General features: G+C 40.4%; 1 protein-coding gene across 2 annotated transcripts in view; it reads left to right on the top strand.

The window, feature by feature from the left end:
• f (forked) overlaps positions 1–25,455 on the top strand; it is a 241,483-nt gene that overhangs the window by 118,786 nt on the left and 97,242 nt on the right. For both annotated transcript variants that reach the window (XM_068225272.1, XM_068225271.1), the window contains exons 3-5: positions 564–746; positions 9,686–9,778; positions 12,639–12,972. In XM_068225272.1, the coding sequence (XP_068081373.1) occupies positions 564–746; positions 9,686–9,778; positions 12,639–12,972 (610 nt within the window). The remainder of the gene's footprint in view (positions 1–563; positions 747–9,685; positions 9,779–12,638; positions 12,973–25,455) is intronic.

The raw sequence follows: 25,455 nt of genomic DNA, 5'->3' as shown, positions 1-25,455 counted from the left end.
AGTTCATAATCGTTGTTCATCTTTTTGAATTCTAGTCAATGGATGGATTTTTAAATTATGTTAACTTTCAATATTGTGAGTTGGATCCGATGATTATTTTACATTCACATTTATTTATTTATTTATTTATTTATTTATTTATTTATTTATTTATTTATTTATTTATTTATTTATTTATTTATTTATTTATTTATTTATTTATTTATTTATTTATTTATTTATTTATTTATTTGAGCTTACATTCGGGAAATGGTCCGTGGTTTCCCACTGTCACTCAGGCAAATACTGGGACTGCACCGTAGTGAAAGACATCTCTACCTTTCCAGTACTTGCGCATTTCCAACCTTGCGTTAGCGAAATACCTTCGATGTGTTGGTGCGACGTTAAACCACTAACAAAAAAATATTTTGAAGGATTTTACAAAAATTTTGTCATAGCTTTCAGTAGTGACTTCACACGTACCGAAAAATAATTTTGTATTGAATTTTATTACATATGTGATCATCCGTACTGTCCTCACAAACCACTACTGATCTGCAATGGTCAAATGCATCTTGTTTCAGATTTTGGAGCAGGGAGTGGACCCCAATCTCCGTGACGGGGACGGGGCAACGCCGCTCCACTTTGCGGCCAGCAGAGGACACGTCGAGACTGTGCGCTGGCTGCTTCGGCACGGGGCTAGGCTCGCAGTCGACAAGTTCGGCAAGAGCGCTATCAACGACGCCGCTGAGAACCAGCAGATGGAGGTATGTCCCTTAACTCTTCTCAGCTGTCCGGGAAAGATCCCTCTACACCATTATCAATAGTACTGATACCAGTAGATTCTTCTTCGTGAACGGATCATCAGTGAGAGACGTTACGCATTATGGATAAATATATGTCAATGGAGGTAAATTGTACATACAGTAGAACCTCATTAATCCGGACCCCATTAATTCGGACAGCCGTTTAATAATAATACAGCATCCGGGAGATAGTAGGTTCGAATCCCACTATCGGCAGCCCTGAAGATGGTTTTCCGTGGTTTCCCATTTTCACACCAGGCAGAGGGCACGGCCGCTTCCTTCCAACTCCTAGGCCTTTCCTATCCCATCGTCGCAATAAGACTATCTGTGTCGGTGCGACGTAAAGCCCCTAGCAAAAATAATAATAATAATAATAATAATAATAATAATAATAATAATAATAATAATAATAATAATACATACGTGCAATTACAATATAAAGCATTGTTGTAAACTTCGCACTTTGTGCCGCAGCTACTGTAGTGGCAGGTTGTTAACATTCCCAAAAGCCAAAACTTACTGAAATTAAACGCCGTCTAAACATTGTCATTAAATACGTTGAAAATAGCAACGATGAAAACATATCTGCATATTACGAACATTTGAGGCACCTGCGTGAGTTAAATATTAAAGAATTAATGTCAAGGGATCGCTATTTTGCTATTTGTTTTACGTCGCATCGACCCAGGTAGGTCTTATGGCGAAGTCAAAGGATCAGCAGTTCCTTCAAACCTGTAAGCGTTTTAAGTGTGGTCAGTGAAGGTATGTCTCGATTACCTAGTGCTAATTCTGTACTGCACTATACTGCTAATAATAAGAGTTGATGTCTGACATTTCTTAGAGGGAGGTCCGTTTACTGCCTGCCGAGGCGGGATAAAGGGAGTGGCTGTGTGGTTGCCATGGAAACGAGGGTGGAGCGACTGCGGTTGCCATGGAGATAACACTTCAGGGCAGCTCGTCTTGCTGCGAGTTGCCAAACCTGTCACTGTCACTGATAAGATTATTTGTATAAGAGTGATTGCAAATGGGACGACACCGCCTGGCCAGGTAGTCTACAACAGATCACAGCGGTCAGAATGAAGGAGGGAACAAGTGAGCCGGAAGCGAGGGGTAAGAGTATGTAGAAAGGAATGCTGGAATGTGGCAACATCGTGAAATGGCACGTGCAGTGCTCCTCCCTCCAACCTTACCTGTCAGACACAAACTCTTATTATTAGCAGTATAGTCATTCTGTATTTTGTAGGGCCTAATACTGTATTGCATTTTATCTTGTACTAAATAACCTTTGTTTTCCTCAAAATACTCTACTACACACGTTCTTTTTTACTGAACAGTGTGCTTAAATATGTACCTGGGCTCATTTCAGAAGTTATTTTCTTTAATCCGGACTATCATAATTCGGACAACCTACAGCCTCAACTAGTCCGGACCCCCATGGGTGGGGGGACGCAGACGAATACAACCGCGGTATCCCCTGCATGTCGTAAGAGGCGACTAAAAGGGGCGACCAAGGGATGGTTGAATTAGAACCATGAGACTACTTGTAATTAATACCATCATGTAAGGGACACCCTGGGTCGCCTTTACTTGCGAGTAGTACCACTATGTTAGGTACACAATAGATTTGTGATTAGTAGCACAGGGTGAATCAATATGGGTTTTACAGTAGCCGTGATTAGTACAACTATATGCGGAACACCACGGGCTTACGTTGCCTGTGATTAGTACTCACTAAGTGAGAAACACCATGAGTTTGCGTTGCCTCTGAGCGGCGCCGTAATGTAAGAAACGCCATAGGTCTGCGTTACATGTGCGTATTACATTACCTGTGAGTAATACCATTATGTGCGGAACACCGTACTCATGATTAGTACCGCTGCGTGAGAAATACCATAGTTCTTATTTTCCTTGCGGTAAGTATCATTGTGAGGGACCGTTGACCTGGATTTTGGACCCTTTATACCACAAGCATCATCGATTTAGGATTGTGCTTTGGAAGCAGTCCTTTGGTCAGTATATGCCATTGTTTTAAAATAGTTTCTGGGAAGGATGGGCATTGCGGGTCGAATCCACTGATTGTTTTAAGCTCGTAATCATTGTTCATCGTTTCTTTTTTGAATTCTAGTTAGCGGATTAATTTTGGAATTTTTTTAACTTTCAATATTGTGAGTTCGATCCGCTGATTATTTTAAATTTACATTCATCCATTCATTCTTCATTATCACGTTTTGTATTCGGGTCAGTGAATGGGTTTTGGGCTTTTAAATCGTCATTACATTTCGTGTCATTTCCTACCATTTGGGGCCGATGACCTAGATGTTAAGTCCCTCTAAACAACAACAATTATCATCATCATCATCATCATCATCATCATCACAATCATCAATTAGTTCGGATTAATGAGGTTCTGCTGTAATTTGTTTTGAGAGGTGTATTATTTCCTTCTGGAAAATATACAGGCAGTTTTCGAATTTCAAAGGCAAAGAGTTGTCCTCTCGAAATCTTATTCCATCTTGTTCAATTCAATAGCGCTCGAGAAAACTAGCAGAGTGAGTCATCTTCCACTGCCTTTTTTAAATCACTTTACTGCCGGAAACTTCTGGAATAATACTTGTGCAATCCCAGTATATTATTTTCATACCTTATTCCAAATTGTTAGACCTAGTCGCATTGGAATAAATGCCACAACGACGTAGACAGTAAACACTTCCTATCCAGTAAATCCCCCAAATAGAGATGATAAATGTAGTGCGCAGTGAAATGGACATTGTATGGGGCAGCTCCAGAAGTTGGTTCACGTCTTGTAATGAAGGTTGTGGACTTATAACGTTGAATAACTTTCGAGAGTGTTCAAAAGTCGGAGACGTATGTCGGTAAATTTAAAGAATATACTTTAAAACTTTTACGACTTTAAGACTAACAGTAAGTGTCGCTCGTAACATTAATTTTTACCGGTAATACGAAAATAAACGCCACATAGTTATGACCAACCTCAGAATAGTCTTCATTAAATTATTAGAAACGATATAGGGCCTACCAGACCAGATAAAAATTGAAGTGATGTTTTTCTTTAATAGCAATATGAATTTTTCCAAACATTTAATGACTTAAGTTCTCATTTTTCTTAAAGGCGAGTCTGGTGTTCAAAGTAATTCTGGGATCATCTGGCTGAGTAGTTCACATAGTAGAGCCCTGACTTTCTCTGCCCAAGTTAGTCGGTTTGGTCTCGGCTAAGTCCGGTGGTATTTGAAAATGCTGAAATACGCAGCCTGGTATCGGTAGATATCGACTCGTAAAATAACTCCTGGTGGACTGAAAAGTTGACACCTCGGCGTCTCCAAAAACCAGAAAAGTACTTAAAGGGACATAAAACAAATACCATTACTATTATACAGACCTTCTCGAATGAATCAACAAATACTAACCGGAGTAGGAATGCTAAAAATAGAAAACTTTAATACTAACATTTTCATTCTACGGAAAACAATATCATTTCTAATTAAGTATACACATAATTTAAGAGACTCGTTCTAGATCCGGACAGAAGAACGTAACAAGGTCTCACTGCACACAAGTGACTCACAGGAGACTGACATGTGAGAGCTTTGTTCCAATGAATAGCTTTTAATAGAAAGTTCCTTCTTTGGAATCTCATGCCCTTGCAATTCCTCGGGAGGCCTACCTTCCTACTTTTACTTCAGATAACCTTCAGCATTCACTACCAGTTCCTCGTTTATCTTCTTCTGTCTCAACGGCGAACAGTCTCCTCATTGGCAGTCATGTCCTCGAATGTATTCTCCTCGGTACTTCATTTTAGAGGGGTCGGAGCACCGCAGTGCATAATCCCGTTTACTTAATGTATGTGAAGTCTGGCTGATAACTTGTACGACTAGTATTTGGGTGTAGGATGAATTGTTGCATATTATCCCCTGAAATTGCCTTCTAAGGTGGTCAAAGATGGGATTCGACCTCACTATTCCCAATATGTGTAGCTATTATTACGACAGGCACATGATCCTGCGGATGTATTCTACTGTGCTACTTGTAGGAAAAAAGACATATCAGAAGACATAACTTATGCCAGTAGCCGTCCATCAACATCAGACACATTCGTTAATACTATTGAAGAAGTGCTACAGAAGAACAGACGTGTAACACTTGACTCTGTTAGAGGTGTTCAACGAACACGACCCACTTCCTGTCGTTAAGGAAAGGAAACTCATTTTACCCTATAGCAAATGCTTGAATAACTTTGTTGATAGGTCGGAAAATACAGAAGTGGTACTGAAATAGGTACCTTATTTATCTTCACGTATCATTACCTTTTCTTCTACAAAACATTATGGAATATTTCTTTTTGATTCGCTCTCGTATTAGGAACATCTTAAGAGATTTTCGTTCGTTCAGTCGGTCGGGTCCTCAGCCCGAAGGTTTGTTGCATCCTCGACAGATACAGTCAGCTGTCATAGATCACTAAGGCGTCGCTGAAGAGTTGTACTAGGGAAATGAGTGAGATAGTTTCCCCGTCGTTTTCCTCGCGAAGCCAGGTGGTGCTATTCCATATCAGCCCGCCACGCCCGCTGAAGCGCAGAAGGCATCTGACCCAATGAGTGACACTTCCACATCAGTCGTCACAGAGCCTCACAGCAAAAGGAGTGGAATTACTACAAAACTTTTATAGCAATGCTCTTATTTCACCGACAGAGTTGTCTACGTGGTTTGGGTCACGTAGCTGTGAGCTTGTGTTAGGGAGAGACTGGGTTCAAACACCCCTGAAGAAGGTTTTTCGTGGTTTCCCATTTTCACACCAGGTAAATGATGGAGCTGAGCCTTAATAAGGCTATGATCGCTTCCTTCCCAGTCCTAGCCTTTTCTGATCTCATCGTGATGCAACATAAAACAAATAGCTCATACTTCACTTTCATATTGCCGGAGCCAAGCATGAAACTGAGACACGTGAGTTAAAGTAACAAATTTCATCAAGTCCATACCAGAAGATATAGGGCACCACCGGCCACACTACGTCTTACACCAAGGTGGATCTGGTCAAATCACTTGGAAAGCTATCAGGATGGCCGCGGAGGCCAAATGCAAATTTCTTTAGAAGGTAGAAACATAAATCATACTTTTCAAGAGATGGCAAACGAAGGTCTGAATGAAGCTTGCCATCTCCTTGCTAACGCTTGACGTTCATCCAGCGGGACAATTTAACGCTAAGCTTATAACGCAGTAATTACCGTTGCATAACGGCTTTGTGAGCGAGGATGGGACAAGACGAGCTTTCACCTTAATGTACCATACTGCCTTGAAGGCACACTATTTGAAATTACTTGCATTTCAGCTCGGATCTAATTGTTTTAATTGTGAGCTGTCATTTGTGCAACACACTCCCGCGTTCTCATTCCAGTACAAGTTTGTAACTTCTTACTGCTGCATTGTTCTTACCCGCTGCAACGAAGAGCGGGAGTACCGTGTGCGTATGCTTCCCTCTATGGCTTATAGCGAAAAAGGTGAAATCCTGGATTCGCGAGCTTCGAATCCAAGCGTTGAAGGCGCCCATCCTCGGGGGTATATTGTATACCCCGATTTATTTATTTCCAATAAAATCCAATCCAACGCTCATCTCCACATAGATACGTAGATCTCCTAAACCCATCCTTAGAAGATGATGAAATCACTGATTGTACCTCCCACGCTGCCGGAATATTGCCCTGCTGGCGATTTCTAGTACATTCAAATACCAGTGAACTGAGCTACCATCGAACCGGCCAACTTGGTCTCAAAAAGCCTGCGTACGGTACGTGTGAACCACTCGGCCGGACATTCTGGAGTTGCATCCGGCCCCATGGCTAAATGGTTAGCGTCCTGGCCTTTGGTCACAGGGGTCCCACGTTCGACTCCCGGCAGGGTTGGAATTTTAACCATCATTGGTTAATTTCGCTGGCGTAGGGGCTGGATGTATGTGTCGTCTTCATAATCCTTTCATCCTCATCACGACGCGCAGGTCGCCTAAGGGAGTCAAATCTAAAGACCTGCACCTGGCGATCCGAACTTGTCTTCGGACACTCTCGGCACTTAAAGCCATACGCCATTTCATTTTTTCTGGAGCAGAATTTTCGGCAATATATTTTATATTCTTCATGAACCCTGTTTTTATACATAGTTGTCGAAAACAACATGAACTGGGTATATGTGCGTTAGAGTGTTGGTCATATCGATAAGTAATTTGAAGAAAACCGGGTGAGTTGGCCGTGCGGTTAGGTCGCCCAGCTGTGAGCTTGCATCCTGAAGATAGTGGGTTCGAACCCCACTATCGGCAGCCTTGAAGATGGTTTTCCGTGGTTTCCCATTTTCACACCAGGCAAATGCTGGGGCTGTACCTTAATTAAGGGCACGGCCGCTTCCTTCCCACTCCTAGGCCTTTCCTGTCCCATCGTCACCATAAGACCTATCTGTGTCGGTGCGACGTAAAGCTAACAGCAGAAAAATAATTGAATAAAAATCACTATTTCGCGCCGTTGTAATTTTTATCAGTTGCTGAAGTTGGCCAATCATATCGCTTCGCGGGCGAATTCAAATGGGCTTTCCGCGTCAGTGTTGCTAAATCTGACCGAGACTTAAGACCAGCTTGAGAGCTATGCCCAGGAAAAAAAACAGCAAGTATCACCGTAGCGCGGTCGTATCAGCTCGGAGGCCCGTATTCAAACCCCTTCCCTGGCGAAGTTTTATTCTTCGACCGGTGCTCTCGTGCTGGTGTTAAGTCACGTGTATATTAAGCAACACAGCCTCGCAAAGCCTACTTGAATTCACCCGCGAAGTGATCTGATTGGCTAACTTCAGTAGCTGATAAACTGACAAAGGCGTGAGATATCGATTCATTTTCTTCAAATTATTAATCAGTATGTCCAACCCTCTAATGCTTACATACCCTGCTGACGTTGTTTCAGATCACCCTGTATACAATCTACCAAAACGCACTCGTCCTTGACGATGTCACAGACTCCCATTTGGCACCCATCGTTGGCGTGCCGGTCAAAAACAGCTTAAAATTTCGATCTTTCGAATAATAAGAATTTAATCAAAGAGAGCACGGAATTTTTGTGGCACACAGGTGCGTGAATAATCATAATCATGACTAATATAAATTAACATTTGATTCTAATTCAAAGAACATTATTTTATGAAATCATACTCTAATATACCAGCCTCGTACCCACACATACATCGGTATGTAAAAAGTCCAGTGGGCCAAAAATCTGGCATCTCGCTCTCTTCAAAAATAAAAAATAAAAAGAATTGGTGAAAATTATTATTATTCAAACCGCAGTTAGTAAAATATTATAATTAAATACAGCACTTTTCAATCACAATTTATTAATAATTTCATTTCATCGAAAGTAAATTATGGTTTCGTTTTGGGAACTTAATTTTTGACATAAAAGCCAGTTTAATAAACTTGACCATTTTCTGTTCCTGTTAGATCGGCTTTTTAAAATAAGTAATTTGTATTTTATTCGTGGCGAAGTTCAGGCTCAAGGCCCTTTCTTACACATAACCACACTCTTCAAAAAATTATTTTACAGAAATGTAACTTTTTTTAAAATACAACAAATCATTAAAAATATAATAGTTCTATGGAGATAGTAATAATAGGAATAATGATAGAATGTACAATATGACTATAAAATGAACATGATAATAATTATAAAACTAACAATAGTCACAATAAAATAAGGAGAAACAGTAAAAACCTATAACTAGCAACTGCATTTCTAATTTTTGTGAATATACGCTCAGTCTTGCACTCATTCAGACTTCACTCATCTTACAAGTCAGCTAGAAGTATTCAGCAAGTGGTTTCGGCAATGCATCATAAATCTCCTACAAGAAAGCAAATCTCTAATGTTAGCAGGGAGGGTATTCCACAACCTAACGGCAGTGACTACAAAGGAGCAGTAGTAAGCCCTGGAGTGACTGAGAGATATAGTTAAGGAGGAACCAGATCTTGTATCGTGATTATGATAGAAAAGGTAGGCCTAATTAAATTTTGATGATAGGTAATCCGGTACGCCTGAGTTTATTACTCCATGCAGAAGGGAAGCATGTGCAGACTGCGACGCTCATGAACACGAAACCACTCCCTCTATTAATATTCATCAACCTGTGAGAAACAGGGCTAATAATGGTTTGCATTTTAGTACTATTGTTTATACAATATTTATATTCTGATTACTACTGGTTTAAATCATACTATAATTGTATATGTTTCGAAAAAGATATCCGTTCTCTTATTCAGCGATAATATGTCAAAATCCCTAAGGATATACTAAAAATTTTAACGCACACAACCTTAAAATAAATCTCTCATTAAAATAAAATGTCTGAAACATTCAGATTTATTTTAAACTTTTGTGCATTATACATTTAAATATCTCCTTAGGGATGTTATTATCGCTGAAGAGAGAATAGTTCTATCTCACGAAACATATACAATGGTATTACGATTTAAATAAGCAGTAAGCAATATATACTAAATTTATAATCAATGTATTGTCAGGCGGACCATTATTACCCTGTTTTTCACAGGTTGATGAATAAAAGCCAAAGTCAAGCATTTGTACAAGTGGAGGAACATACATAGTGTACAATCACTGCAGTGGTGTCTCAGCGGCGCACTAGCTGCCAGGGTCTTGGAAAGACGTGGCAAACTGACGAGTCACTGCCACACTAAGGCGAAACTGTGGTATTTTCACTATTGAAAAGACCTGAAAAGCTTGAACATTTTAAATAATATTCTACGTTAATTTTCAAAATGCGACATTCTGATACAAACAATTGTTTTTTCTTAAGTGTAGATGAATTGAATTGGCTCGTAATAAACTCACGTCATTTTGTTTCAGTGTCTGAGCCTGCTGGTGCAGCATGGAACTACTCCTGACTACAACGACTCTCGCAACAAGATCAACCACACAAAGTCTGAACCTCCTAGTAGGGTGAGTATGAGTTCTTAAAGGAATGATACCATGACTCCTGCAAATCGTGCCGCCTTGTTAAACAAAATAATATCACAGCTATATTTCAAATCATTATCATACATTCTTTTTCTTCCTGGCCTTTTCACTTTTTTATTGGGGGTTGACATTACCTGTTAATTTCGCCAAGTCGAAACAGTCCTTCGGAACAAAGGGCTGTTACGCCGATCATTTAGCCATGGAGGCGGACAAATGATTCGTATCCATTAATTAATCAGAAAGACCTTAGTTGGTGTTTAACAACAACAACCACCGAGCAAGTTGGCCGTGCGGGGTTCTAACCCCACTGTCGGCAGCCCTGAAGGTGGTTTTCCGTGATTTCCCATTTTTCGCACCAGGCAAATGCTGGGGTTGTTCCTTAATTAAGGCCACAGCCGCTTCCTTCCCACTCCTAGTCCTTTCCTATCCCATCGTCACCATTAGACCCATCTTATGTCGGTGTGACGTAAATCATATTCTAAAAAACAAAGATGCGTATTTTAAACTACTACTGTTTTTTTAAACTTTACTTTTGTTTCTTAAAGCGAGAATCGGGTGGGCACACTCGGAGGATTAGCAAAGTATGTTATAGACACAATAAATACTTCGCCTCCTCACACTTTAACTTTGTATCTAGCATCGATTAAAAACTGCTACCCAAGACTGCGCAACGCTGAAATGATGAGTCGAATGCTAAAGACCGAATTAAACAATCAAAAACCTTTCAAAAGATATGATACACGGTAAAGATGCTCCTAAAATTCTTAATTAAGTGTGATCTTCGGCATTAAATTGTTTATCGTGAATAAAAGTATAGTACCGTGGTCTAAACTTAGTGTCTGGAGTGGGCAGAGCCATCTGCTGCCATCATTCATGATGATGATGATGAAAATAATAATAATAATAATAATAATAATAATAATAATAATAATAATAATAATAATAATCGTATGGCCTCAGCTACCGTGTGCAGATATTTCAATTTGACGCCATCTGGCTGTCTGCTCGTCAATTACGACGTTCCGTTTTACTCTAAGCCCACTAGATGGCAGACCGAGTAAACAGAAACTCTCTTGGGCGTCTATGGCTGAGATTTAATGAATTTTGTCGGGTAAACACCAAATGTGTGACCAGAGATCTTTTACATGCCAACATCGTACGACATGGAGTGTCTAATGGACTTTTTTTCGTCCTTCAAAAATCCGACTACCTCTGCCGGGTTTGAACCCGCTATCTTGGGATCCGGAGGCCGACACTCTACCAACTGATCCACAGAGGCAGCTATCATTTATGATGTGATGTCTGTGCGCCGGATTCCTGTAACATAAAGGACTATCATAGGCCAATGTCGCACTTCATTCAAAAATATGTTGATTAGGCCACTGTTGCGCTTATACCCGCAATTATAAAGTTCAACAAGCTCTGGTTCATCTGTAGTCACACACATGGAGGTAACATCACTAACAGATCAATCGACTGAGGCATTGGGCAACAGGGCAGAAAGTTCACCTAGCTCTTTATGACCCCTGGGAAATTCTATAAATCTTTTTATTTCTATACCTTTTACATCTGTTCTTCACCCTTGCCTAAGTATTTTTGAACGTTTCTTGCATTTAGTAACGATTTTCCCGAAAACATCTTTAACGCCAGCCATTCCACCCACAGACGTTATTTGTTAAAATCCCACCCCTTCCACTGCACCATCAAATCGTATCCCTGTTAAATTACATATTGGTCAGTGTTTAACTGCATAGCAGGACTGTATATTTCTAGCAAAAAGCAAATTTTGTCCCTGGGTTGGGATTCGCCATTTTTCCAATAAGGAACTTAATCTTGAGTCAAAATTTACTCTGTATATAATGAGGAATACAGACTTACTGGGATTTAGCTTGCAACAATCTGCCTGATATACAAAAAGCAAAATACCTTCGTAATCTGACCTAAACAGAGAGAAATCCCCACTGGGTAGCAACTGTACTATAATTAGACGCAGAGATCTATACTGAAGTTCTGTATCTTTCGTTTGTCACGTTTGTAGCATAATAAAGTATATTAGAGTGTACTGTATTAGAATTTAAAACTATATTAATTCATCCCTGGGAAATAATTCAGGTTATGATGGAACATTACAAGACAGAAAATTTGCTGTCTATGTAGTAAAGATCCCAGAATTTGCACGTCCAAAACCGAGATCTTTTTAAAGTTACCAGAGCTACAATATAATTAGGCTAACTTACACTTTAAATTGTGCGTCCAGTTGTACTATTGACGTTCCTGAGACTTGAACTGTCTTCAGAACTGCGAAGTGCATTTTGCAGACCCGAAAATCTGAGACAAAATCTTACGATTTTTCCAGAGATAGTCGCACACTCACGGACAAATTCTCCGAGAATGGATGTTTTACTGTAATTACAACCTTCAACGTGTCAATGCCCATATGATTTCTCTCTTTTGTCTAACCTACACTCAGAAGAGTAAGCAAGCGCTCCACAGTCGCATTCGTTCATAGGATATAAAATCAAAACTCTGACAGTTCCTTAAGGTTTACAAGGGGGCATGTCATGTCATTCATCATTCTGATAACAGCCTTCGTTAGAAAGCAACTATATACAACCTGGAATACTGTCCTATCCACAAAGCAAGAAACAAGGTATTTTTATCAGTTGAAGAAATAATTTTCCTTAGAGATACCCATGAAAAGAAAGCTAGGTCATCATACAGATAACTTCACTCTTTTACATATGCTGTAAATGTATCATATTCTTAGAAAATATAATTAAGAATTGTATTTCGTTTCCTGTTCCTAATTGTATTAATGACGTTCGACACCCTCTTTTTTCAGTGCTCCCATGGGGATTGTGGACCTGGAGGTGTGGAGCCCTTCTATCTGCACCCTCCTAGCGGTGTGCAGGCTCCGTCAACACCTTCACCGCCATCACCTCCTCAGCAGGATGGACTGTATATCAACCCTATGGCTCATGGACCCCGCAGTAGTAGCAGTACGAGCAGTAACACCAGCACGACCAGTAGCAACCATAGCGACCCATTCTATCTCCACAACCCGCGCGAGCTCATCTACAACCGCGTCAAGGATTTGTTCGAAGCACCCGGAGTCAATGGTTCGGTCACACCTTCACCACCTCCCCCGGCGCCACTGCCTCCTCCTGGGCTCACAGGTTAGTAGTCATTAAGTTACAGTACTCGCAATCAAATGCCACAGGTTCGGAAAATGGGCATCCTATAATAAGAAAATACAAACAAAAGACGAGCAGGCAGATGTGTAGAGAGAAAGATTACAGGTTCCAGTCCAACTTATTTTCTTCTTTCTCGACTACTTTTCCCATTCTCGTGCGGGATTACTGTTGCGATCTCTGTAGCATATGTGGGTGTGGACCAGTTCCACGGCCCGATGCCCTTCTTGACGCAAACCATAAGTAGAGGGATGTATGCATTTGTTATTGGATGTTTCTGTGGTAGTTGGTGGTGTGGTGTGTTGTGTGTGAATGAAGATGTGAGTGTTAAGATTAGCACTAACACCCAGTTGCCGAGCTATAGGAATAAACCAAACGAGACTTAAATCGCAGACGCAGCCGGGAATCGAACCCGGAGCCCGCTGAACCGAAGGGCACGATGCTGACTATTCAGCCAAATAGGCGGAAACATTACAGGTCCAGTCCGACGTCAGTAGCAGAGTTGTCCATGAACAAGGAAACTGCTGAACACATTTGGATATAATCCTAATATGCTGTGGATCTGTCGGTAAGGTTACGTTCTATACTGTGTAGTGCAGCACCATCTCATAGACAACGTGTAAAAAAATAAAAAACATCTGTTTAAAAATTTAATTTAGTCCAGCATCTACAGGACTTTATTACTTAGAAGTACGTAAATTCACTTTTGTTGTTGGTGTTGTTGTTTAGATCAGTTCGATGCAGCTCACCATACTTATGCTAAACTTTTCATTTCTATCCTTTTTTAAAATATGCTATTTATTCGGGGCGTCGGCCTAAGATCATCTTCAGCCCATACTTTGCGCCATATGAACCTGCGTGTATTTGAAAATGGCGGGAGAGTAGAGTGTTGAATGTGAGGAAATGAACATTAAAGACAACACAAACACCCAGTCCCCAGGCCAGGGATATTAATCATTTACAATTAAAAACCCCTAACCCAGCCGGGAATCGAACCCGGGGCCGCTGGATGACAGGCAGACGCGTTGCCCCTACACCGCGGGGCCGGACAACTCTACTTCCTACATCCACTGTAATCCGTTTGTCACATTCATGCTATGGTATTCTACAGTTCTTATCTTCTACACTTCCCTCAAAAAAATAACGGAACATTATCATTCTATGCCTTCTTTTGGTCAAATTTCGCCAAATCGTGCCTCTCTCACTAGTTCGATTCAGTATGCCTTTATTTGTGATTCGATTCACCCATCTCACCTTTAGTATTCTTCTGCAACACCACATTTCAAAAGTTTTTATTCTCTTTATAATTTGGCTACTTTTTGTCCACAATTTTACTTCCATACAATGCTACGCGCCAGACGAAAGTACGCAAAAACGTCTAATTTCTATATTAATGTTTGAAATTAGTAAATTTCTTTGTTTAAAGGAAGACTTTCCTTGCTTGTGTTAGTCTCCGTTTTATGTCCTCCTTACTTCTGCAGTTGTTGTTCTGCTACATAAGCAACAATATTCATCTACTTCCTTTGAGACTTCACTTCCTTCTTCTTCTTAATCTGATTACCCTCCACGGTCGGTTTTTCCCTTGGACTCAGCGAGGGATCCTACCTCTACCGCCTCAAGGGCAGTGTCCTGGAGCTTCAGACTCTGGGTCTGGGGATACAACTGGGGAGCATGACCAGTACCTCGCCCAGGCGGTCTCACCTGCTATGCTGAACAGGGGCCTGGCGGAGGGATGGCAAGATTAGAAGGGATAAACAAGGAAGAGGGAAGGAAGCGGCCGTGGCCTTAAGTTAGGTACCATTCCGGCATTTGCCTGGAGGAGAAGTGGGGAAACCACGGAAAACCACTTCCAAGCTGGCTGAGGTGGGAATCGAACCCACCTCTACTCTGTTGACCTCCCGAGGCTGGGTGGAGCCCGTTCCAGCCCTCGTACCACTTTTCGAATTTCGTGGCAGAGCCGGGAATCTAACCCGGTCCTCCGGGGGTGGCAGCTAATCGCACTAACCACTACACCACAGAGGCGGACGACTTCACTTCCTAATCCAGCATTTCGTGAATCATCTGACTTTGTTCGACTGCATACTATTATTTTTGTTTTGGATGGATTTATTTTGATCTTGTACTTCTCCTGCAAGACTGTCCCATATCATTCAACAATTTGTCCTGATCTTCTACACACACTCAGATAAAATAACAATATCATCTCCTCCTCCTCCTCCTCCTCCTCCTCCTCAGCGTTTTAATGTTCTCTCCTTGGGTTGTAGGTTCCTTTTCCAAGGAAAATGAACCTTACTGTACCGTAATGTTGGAATGTATGTTTGCATGACGTACTTACGCACTGCTACAGTATAATGTACAAGAGATTCCAAATACCAGTTTTCACGTCTGTAACATGCTACGTTTCTGAAATATACTGTCGATACTGTCTTTTTTTTAATTCGCCCGCATTGTCACTCGTGTTCACCCCCCCCCCATTAATTGGATTTTCCAAAAACAAAAAATTCGTGTTTCTTTACTTTTAAAGGAGGTTCCAAATACCAATGTTCATGCCGGAACATCTTCAGTTTTTGAGTATAAGTATCCTCACAAAAGGTATTCAACCCATTTTTCACCTTTTTGCACCGCCTTAATGGGTTTTTCCGAAAACAAAAAATACAGGTTTCTTTTACTTTTTAAGGAGATTTCAAATACCAATTTTTTTCGTCTGTTAACTTTTAAGTTTTTGAGATATAGATATAATCATTTAAACAATTCACCCCTCTTGTCACTCCCTTAGTGACGCAATATCCAAAAATCCTCCCTTCTTGAGCACCTACACTCTATATATGTATCCCCAAAATTTCATTTCTTTATGTCCTGTAGTTTTGGCTCGGCGATGATGAATCAGTCAAACAATCGGTCAGTCAAACATGTTATTATATATATATATATATAATGAGAGAGAGAGAGAGAGAGAGAGAGAAAGAGAGAGAGAGAGATTTAAGATTCATTTTCCTTTACAGAGTAACATACAGTAGGAAAATAGCAACGAAACTTGTTGTGATGGACTGCATGTGGCTGGGAGGCGTGACCAATCTTAAGGAGAATACTGGATAGGAACAGCATTGTGGAATACGAGGTTTTGTCGGTGCAGCGACGATATCTTCTGTTGCGTTAAATAAACAACTACTGTGTGGTTTTGTACGTTAAAACTGTAGTTTTTATTTATATCCCGTTGTTTAAACCAGGTTTTTAAAATGACCTTGATATTCCCGGCATATTTGATAATCCGGCAGTGGCAGGTCTCCGAGCATGCTGGCTTATCGCGGTCGTGCTGTACAGCGTGGTGATTAATGGGTTCTTCGTTAACTGTTCATGGTCGAAGTTAAGTGTGTGTTCTCATTTTGTTAACTCTGACAACGATCACTTTGTGAAAAGTTGCTTCATACTTTAAACGTGAAAATTTTCGAAAAAAAATTGCCGAAAATAATTTAATAATTACAATGATTAACTGTCAGTTCAAACCGCCCGTGCTCTATGCGAACTTGCTTTTGGGACGGCATTCTTGTGGTTTTTCTTTTACCCTGCAATTAACTCATATTTAAACATCTGTACTATCCAAAGGGGGCTGCCTGGCCGAGGCTTTAAAGGCGTGCTCGGTTCGCCCGGAAGGACTTGGGTTCGAATCCCAGTCAGGAAGTCGTAAAATTTACGAAACGAGATTTCCACTTCCGGAGGTGCATATGGCCCTGAGGTTCACTCAGCCTACACCAAAAATGAGTACCAAGTTAATTCCTGGGGGCAAAGGCGGCCGGGCGTACAGCTAACCACTCTACCCCATCAGGTGCCGAGGTTGACAATGGTGGAAGCCTTTACCGTCCACTCCTCCAAGGGCCTTCATGGCCTGTATGGAGGTGACTTTGCTTTGCTTTTTTACTATCCAAAGGAATAGGAAATGTAAGCTGGTATTACATTCAATTTACAACCCGTCACAGATCTGTTTCAAAGACATTAGTTTTCCACGTAGGAGAGTGCAAGAGAAATAGGAAGTAATCATAAAACAGAGCGAAGTTGCCACCAATATTGGTGGGATGAAATATCATAGTAACATGTATAGCAACTGTTAAAAAGTCTGTCAGGCAATAGTGACGTAAGCAGCGCGCTGTAGAATTGCACGAACTCTGGAATACATAGCTCTTTCTGTAATCACTACAAGTTACAACACAATGAACACGATAACAGCTTGCAAACAATTATCAGAGATAAGGCCTCGCCTACGTGAAACCCGGTATCGTTGGGTCCTGACTGGGAACGCAGTATTCAGCGGAACCATATGCCGAGTTGCGAATACAATGGTCGAACCCAACGAATAAGGAAAACCTTTGAAGTCATTTAATTCGGGTGAAAACAAAAGCGATGTTTTAAAAACTCAGAAAAATAGTCTACATATTTTAATATCTTCCAGGAATGAATATCTCTAATGAGCAAATTAGTAAGCTACAACATAGGTTTACCCCAACCAAATCTCCTATTACAAAAGAAAAAATTATCTTTTATACATAGTACCAAAAAGGAGAATGGCGTATCATCCCAAACTCAATAGTATATCAGGAAATAGAACCTATAACGGATTTCATGAAAAAGAAGAGAATATCATTCTTTGGTCAACTGTTGAGAACACCTCAAGGCAGGTTAATACGCAGAATTTTGGAAAAGCTTTGGAAACAAAAGCAACAACCTGTCTGTATAAAATAAAAGAAGACATGAAAGACATTACACTGGAGGAAAAAAATAAATCAAACAAAGTAAATAAATTGAAGAATAGTAAAGTTAGATTCCTACCAAAATGTGATAAAAGAGAAACAACTAAAAGGGTACTTTCAGAAGAAGAACGACAACGAATATCAGATAGAATGAAGAAATACTGGAAGATCGGAAAAGAAAAAAAAACATAAAACATCATAGAAGACCGGACAAAAATTGACTACAGTGGTCCAATGCGGCCGTAAAATAATAATAATAATAATAATAATAATAATAATAATAATAATAATAATAATAATAATAAACGTAGTCATCCATGTCATAATCACTGTTACATCCTTCGTCTTGTGTTACCTGAGTTTGAGCGTCTATGATATCGACAAAATACTTGTTCCATGGTAAAGAGACGTACGGCAATTGGTCATGTGTTCACGTTTGGTTTTGTGGGAGGTATAACGATTGGACTGTCGGACGTGTTTTACTAATTATTTTCATTCACAAGACAGAATTTTTCGGGGTCGTAATTTTTGGCCTTAGGCTCCAGCCATGGTATTCACTGGCACTTTAAAAGAGAGTAGGTAGAAATGCAGTAAGAAATGTGACCTATGTCTACGACTTAGTTTTATTGGCAGACTGTGCTGAAAGCCTGCAATCTAATATCTTCGAACTTCAAAATATGTGTAGTGAGTATGATATGAAAACTAGTATTTCCAAGACTACAGTGATGTCTAATCCAGAGAGTAAGAAGGATTTTACTATTATTTTCGTCCATTAGCTTTTTGTGATTGTTTTAAGAAATTGATACAAATTTAAATATCATCCGTTTCGTAGTTGGCCAAAAACAGGTATATTGAAACCTACCCTCACTTAGTGCTCACCTCGATAAACGACTATTTTCCTCTGGAATCTATTAATTATCATATAAAACGTCAGTTAAACGGCAAGACACATTTAGCTAACTGACCTGAATGAAATCGTCGATCGTAATCGCTGCGAATGCTCTGTTCATCCCAGACACAGTCCCGGCACTTAAAGCCATACGCCATTTTCATTTTTTTCTGTTGTTGTATTTTCGGCAATACTGTATATTTTATATTCTTCATGAGCCCTGTTTTTTATACAGAGTGGTCGAAAACAACGTGAACTGGGTATATGTGAATTAGAGGTTTGGTCATATCGATAAGTAATTTGAAGAAAACCGGGTAAGATGGCCATGCGGTTAGGGTCGCGCAGCTGTGAGCTTGCATCCCGGAGATAGTGGGTTCGAACCCCACTATCGGCAGCCTTGAAGATGGTTTTCCGTGGTTTCCAATTTTCACACCAGGCAAATGCTGGGGCTGAACCTTAATTAAGGCCACGGTCGCTTCATTCCCACTCCTATCCCTTTCCTGTCCCATCGTCACCATAAGACCTATCTGTGTCGGTGCGACGTAAAGCAACTTGTAAAAAAATTCGTTGAATTTTAGTCGGTGAATTTTAGGAAACGGAGAGGTATAGAACCACGTGAAAAATGGATTCATTTTTAACTTTAACTAGCCAAACATCAGAAACTTGTACCTTCCATGTCGTACAACATTACTGAGTGAACAAGTGGGTAGAAATCTCTCTCTAGGTCGCCATAGAAATACTTTTTCATGGCACCAGATAATACATATACTTATTTCCATATCCTAGCCTGGATGAATTACAAACGCACGCACAATTACGGAAAGCACATCGACGCAGGTTATCGGACACAACAGATCTATAGTGGTTACTTCCTAAGTGGGAAACACTCTGAGGTAATCATCCCCTGTCAACACTAATTCCAGCGAGCAAGTTGGCTATGTGGTTACGGGCCGTGTAGCTGTAAGTTTTCATTCGGGAGATGCTGAGTCAAACTCCATCAACGACAATGGTGGAGATGGGTTTTTCGTTGTTCCCCTCATCTTCACTCCTCGAGAATGCTGGGGCGTAATACCGCGTACGCCTGCTTCCCAGTCCTAACTGTATTTTATCCCATTGTCATCTAAAGTCTTAATTAGGACGACGATAAATCATCAACCCACCCTCAAAAGAGTACTAATCATAGGAGAAGCAAAACAGACACCGGTCAGACCTTTCAAAGAATGAAGGCATCGGTAAAATACAGGGGGTAAGGATCATGACTCTTCGGGATCGAAAGAAAACAAGTTGACCAAGGAAGATCAGATAGGAAAGATGAAACCTTGGAGCCGGACACTCAGTCAGTTCACTGGATTAATGATAAAGTTTGTTTCAAAGCACAAGGGTCCGGCTCCATGGCTAAATGGTTAGCGTGCTGGCCTTTGGTCACAGGGGTCCCAGGTTCGATTCCTGGCAGGGCCGGGAATTTTAACCATAATCGGCAAATTCCTCTGGCACGGGGGGCTAGGTGTATGTGTCGTCTTCATCATTATTTCATCCTAATCAGTACGCGCAGGTTGCCTACGGAGTCAAATCAAAAGACCTGCATCTGGCGAGCCGAACTTGTCCTCGGGCACTCCCGACACTAAAAAAGTCACACGACATTTTTTTTCATTTCAAAGCACAAGGGACGAGAAAAAGGGCACCATCCATTGTAACAAACAACATTACAAAGAAAATGAACTCGTAGTGTAAAACCTCATTAAGACATTGGCTTGCCAAGGAGACTGCTGTCCATCCACATGTCCTGCATGTATCAGAGTACCATGGGGTCAGCGTTACGACATTTCAGCCATGTTGCTTGGCTTTCTTGTCCGTGCCCACTTCCTCTCTTATCAGACAGCGCCTTAATTGGTCTCACGAGGCTAAGTGAGCCTCGTTTAAGCCATCAAATCAGAATCCGTGAACTGTTCGGAAATCAAACCCAGCGCCTTCGGGTAAAAAGTAGCCACGTTCCCCCTACAGACACCTAACCATACCAAACCAAGCCCTATGCCGCTACAGCCCTGATGGGTCTCTTCGTTTACCCAGCGACCCCTGCTCAGTTCGATGGCCTGAAGGTTACGAGGGGACGCGTTGTCAGCTTCAAGACTCCTCTCGGCCGTTATTCTCGGCTTTCTAGACCAGAGTCGCTATCTCACCATCAGAAAGCGCCTCAATAGTTATCACGAAGGTTGCTGAGTGGACCTTGAATCAATCCTCAGATGCAGGTAAAAATCTCTGACCTGGCCGATAACCGAACCCGGGAAATCCAGGTAAATGACGGGATAGCTACCCCGGAGGCGGTAACAGATATCAGATATCAGAATTGAGAATATTCCTTGCGAAGGGTGAAACATCTCATTTTATTAAATGAATGAAAGATATTTAATAGATATTGTCAGTTAATATTTTAAAGAATGTGTTACAGATAGGTTCCTTAAGAAGCCCTATGTTTTAAGGTAGGTGGCTGTATAATAGCTGTATAATTAGAACCATATGTTGCTTTATTCTCGTGTGGATGACGTAGCTCTATTATCTGAAGTGTACCAACTATCTGATGGCTGGATCAAGCGATAGCACAGTATGAGTTTGCGCCCGGTCCGAGTCTGTGCTATGGTGATTAGAATGTTGATCACGCTGCCGAATTTGGAGTCATGTTGAGTAAACTCTTCTGCAAATGTTCCTGTTCTCGTTCGCGGAAAGATCGTGGTGATTCAGTGGAGATTCAAGTGGAGAACAATGGGAAGGAAGACAGTGAGGTGGGGAAATATACTTCGCAGCTATCGGACACTCAGGAGCCCGTCAGACTGGCGAATGGCAGAGTTGCAAATGGAGATGTTAAAAGGAAGGTAATTAGTAATGGGGATACAATCAGGTTAATGGACAAAGATGACTGGCATGAAGGGAAAAGAAGTGTTAATCCTTATTTGTTAGATGTTTGTGAAGAACCTGGAAACGCAGAGAGAACCAAAAAACACTCGAGGAGTTCCGATGATGTAGCAGTCATTTCGGGTAAGGTTATTTCAAATTATTAAAACTGTAGTGCAAATGTTGACTTTATTTTTCTTGTATCCTTCGAACATTACAGCATTTAGGGTATAAATTTCGTACCTCTAACGCGTGTATAAATAAAATTCCTCTCGTGTTAGTACATTGTTTATACTTATTCGTACATTTAAAAGTTACAGAGAGGATGTTGATAGCTGAGCAGAATTGACACTAGTGACCACAATTCGAATTATGCTGAATGTATGTGGAATTTTTAAACGTAAATGTGAAGTCCGGTTCGGATTTGAACAGCTGCGAGATTAGACATTGAGTATGTCTCTGTAACATGGTCAGCATGAAATAGTTAAGAAATGATCTTATTAAAGGCCTTTTTACAAATTTATTGGCGTCAGCACTTCTTCTTGATTTGGATGGATGTCCTTCGTTAAGCTAATTCTGTGTGTCTGTGATTAGTAGAGTGACTGTGTGTGTGTGTGTGTGTGTGTGTGTGCAGAGGTGTGTATTAAGAAAAAGAAAAATGCTACATCCCCGAGACATTAATCGTATGCAGTTAAAATCCCCGATCCACCCGGGGATCTAAGTCGCGACCTTCTGAATCAGTACGCTGACATACAGCCAAGGACCCATACTGAGAAAGTTAAGAAAAGTTTCCTACGATATCTACAGTATATTACAAACCATTTTAGAGATTTGTCCTCAGAAGCTCCCCTCATTACATATATTTTAATGAGTTTAACTAGAATCTCTAAACTCTGCCATACTAATGGGCTACAGTGCTCCGTATTGACTACTTAGTGACAATCTCACTACACTGCAAAACAAGAGATAGCGAGTCCACCTTGTCAATACAATGTTTAAAAAATATTTAATACATATCTGATCTTATATGCTTCGAGAAAACTTAATTCTCTTTTTCAGCGAAATAATAATTACCAAAATACAATGACTTGATCAGAATGACTAATGTTTTGATAATAGATAAACGTCTAATTAATTTTTCGTTGTGATAGTCACTGGAGTTTGGTAAATATTAGTTCGCTGAAGAAGAGAATTACGTTGTCTCTAAACATTTACGATTAGATAATGTGCATTAAACAGTTAGATGAGTTTAACTACTATTGTTTTCATAAACTGTTGGATGATACAGTAGTCGTCTCCTGTATTCGGTAACAAATGTCCTTAATAGCAGGAAAGGAAGTGTAAGATCTAGTTAGAATATACACGACATACAGCCAGTCGCTGCATATCTTTGATAATTTTGATTTTGACTTAGCTCGTGGTCTTCATATTTAAAGGAAGTTACCTGTGGAAGTAATTACTATAGGCTCTATGTTTAACGGACAGTCTTGCAAATAAATGTAAATTCAATGTACTGGTGCATAGTTCGTAGTATAGAACTTCGTTTTAACTTTCAATAGTTCAATTTTTAATTTTCCAATTTTTCAATAAAGTAATTTTAAATTTTATCTTGTTTAAGCGACCTATAAATTGGAGTTGAGCTCTGATGATGGTTAGATAAGTAAATAAATACATTTCGATATAAAGTCACGTAAAACCACAAAATTGCCCTTGTTTTAAATTAAGTTGGAGCAAGGTGTTCAGCTGTGAGTTGGAGTAGATCGGACGCTCTTTTATTGTTTGTGTTCCTAGGGTTTGTGGGATCGACATCAAACACAAATGGATGTTATTTAAATTACATTGGTTTAAGAACAGTGTCAGTAAATTTACTGGTACATTAATGAGATTCGTACAAGGCAACATTTCTCTTAGAAGGATGCCGCATATTACCATTAGTATTAACTGATAAGAGATCAGTGCAATTTCATTTATCCAGAACTCAATAATTTGGGTTTTCGGACTGTGTGTGTGACTATTTTAAAACTATCAGTATGATTACCAGTCGCAAACGTTGTTTAATGAAGTCGTCTTTGTAGCACTGCTACACAATTGTTGGCTCTCTGGTAATGTTGTGTTCTTTAGCGAAGAACAATTTAGTAGACATATTCAGTTAAGTCCAGTTCTCCCTTGTAAAATATAGGCGATGACTTTACGAAACTCTGTCAAGGAGAGGAGAGCTGAAGGAGTTCTCTCTACTCCGTTACTAACTTACGAAAATTATCAGTTTGTAAATTTTCTTTTTCGAATAATTGATCATTTTACGTGACTATTATTAGCATTGCAAGGCAGAAACTCCAGTGAAGACGGACGTCTGCTCTGTTTAGGTATATTACTGTAGTGGAGGATAGTGTTGTGTGCAACTTATAGGAAGTCATCAATCAGGATGTTTGGACTCTTTGAGAGACTATTTCAACTACCAATACGCTTATCGACGAGTCAAGATAATGAACCGTTCACGATTGAAAGCTCACGACAATGCCAGAATTCGCACCAGGGACCCCAGGCTCAAAGATTAAGATTCTGGCCAGTCTACCACGGAGCAGGACCATTATATGAAGGACACATGGAAAGGAAGTCTAAAATAAACAAAGTGGATATCACGATGGAGAAGAAATTGTAAGTGCTCGGTTATATTGTGTTCAGTTACGTTCTAAGTACACGGTTTGCTTCGAAATCCAATAATTTACAGATGAAAGCGAAGCCGGTTGTAACACTAGATTCCGTGTAATCTCTTAGAAGTTAAGTAACATTATATGAGGCCAGGACTATTATGGATAAATCACATGCTGAAAAGGAGTGGAAAGTTACTGAGACACCCTACCACAACTAATCTCTGGTTGAGAGTTTGATCATTCATCTTCTAGCTTCCGTGGAAGCACTAAATCACAAAAATTCAGGTTCAGATCAGGGCATCTAGTTTGACTGTAATGTGAATCAGGTAGTGTTCCCTTCGAACCGGATTAACGGAGTTCCACTGTATTAGTAAGATGCCAGTGTCCGGATCCGTGGCTAACTGGTTGGCATGGCTGGCCTTTGGTGCAGGGGTTCCTGGGTTCGATTCCTGGGCGGATCGGGGAATGTTAACCTCAACTGGTTAATTTCTCTAGTTCGTGGGATGGGCTTTTGTGAACATACTTGGGGGAAGACATCATGCGCGTACTTTTTAAAAACTTGTATTGAGATAACCATTTCCGAGAATAATCATATTCCATTGTAATGTAAATCTGTATTCATTCTTTAGACTAAATTTTCCCAAACATTTGACACCCATGGCTTCCTTCCTCTGCTGGTCATATATTGGTGGCGCACTCACGACAGATAACGATGGTATAAATCGAATATATTCTGATTCTTTCTTTTTTTTGGGGGGGGGGGGTAGGTTACTGCTTTAGGTAGAGAAACAAAGTTCGGTAACAATGAAAATTAATCAGTCACCACTGATCTGCGTTTAGGGCATATTCCGTGTTGTTTCGTAGCCTTTTCTTAAATGATAGCAAAGAAATTGGAAATTTATCGAACATCTCCTCTGGTAAATTATTCCAATCCCTAACTCCCCTTCCTATAAACGAACATTTGCTCCAATGGGTCCTCCTGAATTCCAACTTCATAGTGCGATCTTTCCTACTTTAAAAGACACCACTCAAACTTATCGTCTACTAATGTCATTCCACGCCATCTCTCCACTGACAGCTAGGAACATACCGCTTAGTCGAGCAGCTAGTCTCCTTTCCCCAAGTCTTCCCAGCCCAAACTTTGCAACATTTTTGTATTCGTTCGTCGGAAATCGCCCAGAACAAATCGAGCTGCTTTTCTTTGGATATTTCCCAGTTCTTGAATCAAGTAATCCTAGTGAGGGTCCCATACACTGGAACAATATTCTAGTTGGGCTCTTACCAGAGACTTCCGTCTGCT

The sequence above is a fragment of the Anabrus simplex genome, chromosome 1 (genome assembly GCF_040414725.1).
Source record: "Anabrus simplex isolate iqAnaSimp1 chromosome 1, ASM4041472v1, whole genome shotgun sequence".
Lineage (NCBI taxonomy): Eukaryota > Metazoa > Arthropoda > Insecta > Orthoptera > Tettigoniidae > Anabrus > Anabrus simplex.
Note: the sequence above shows the minus strand (reverse complement) of the source record. Positions and strands in the feature narration are given on the sequence as shown.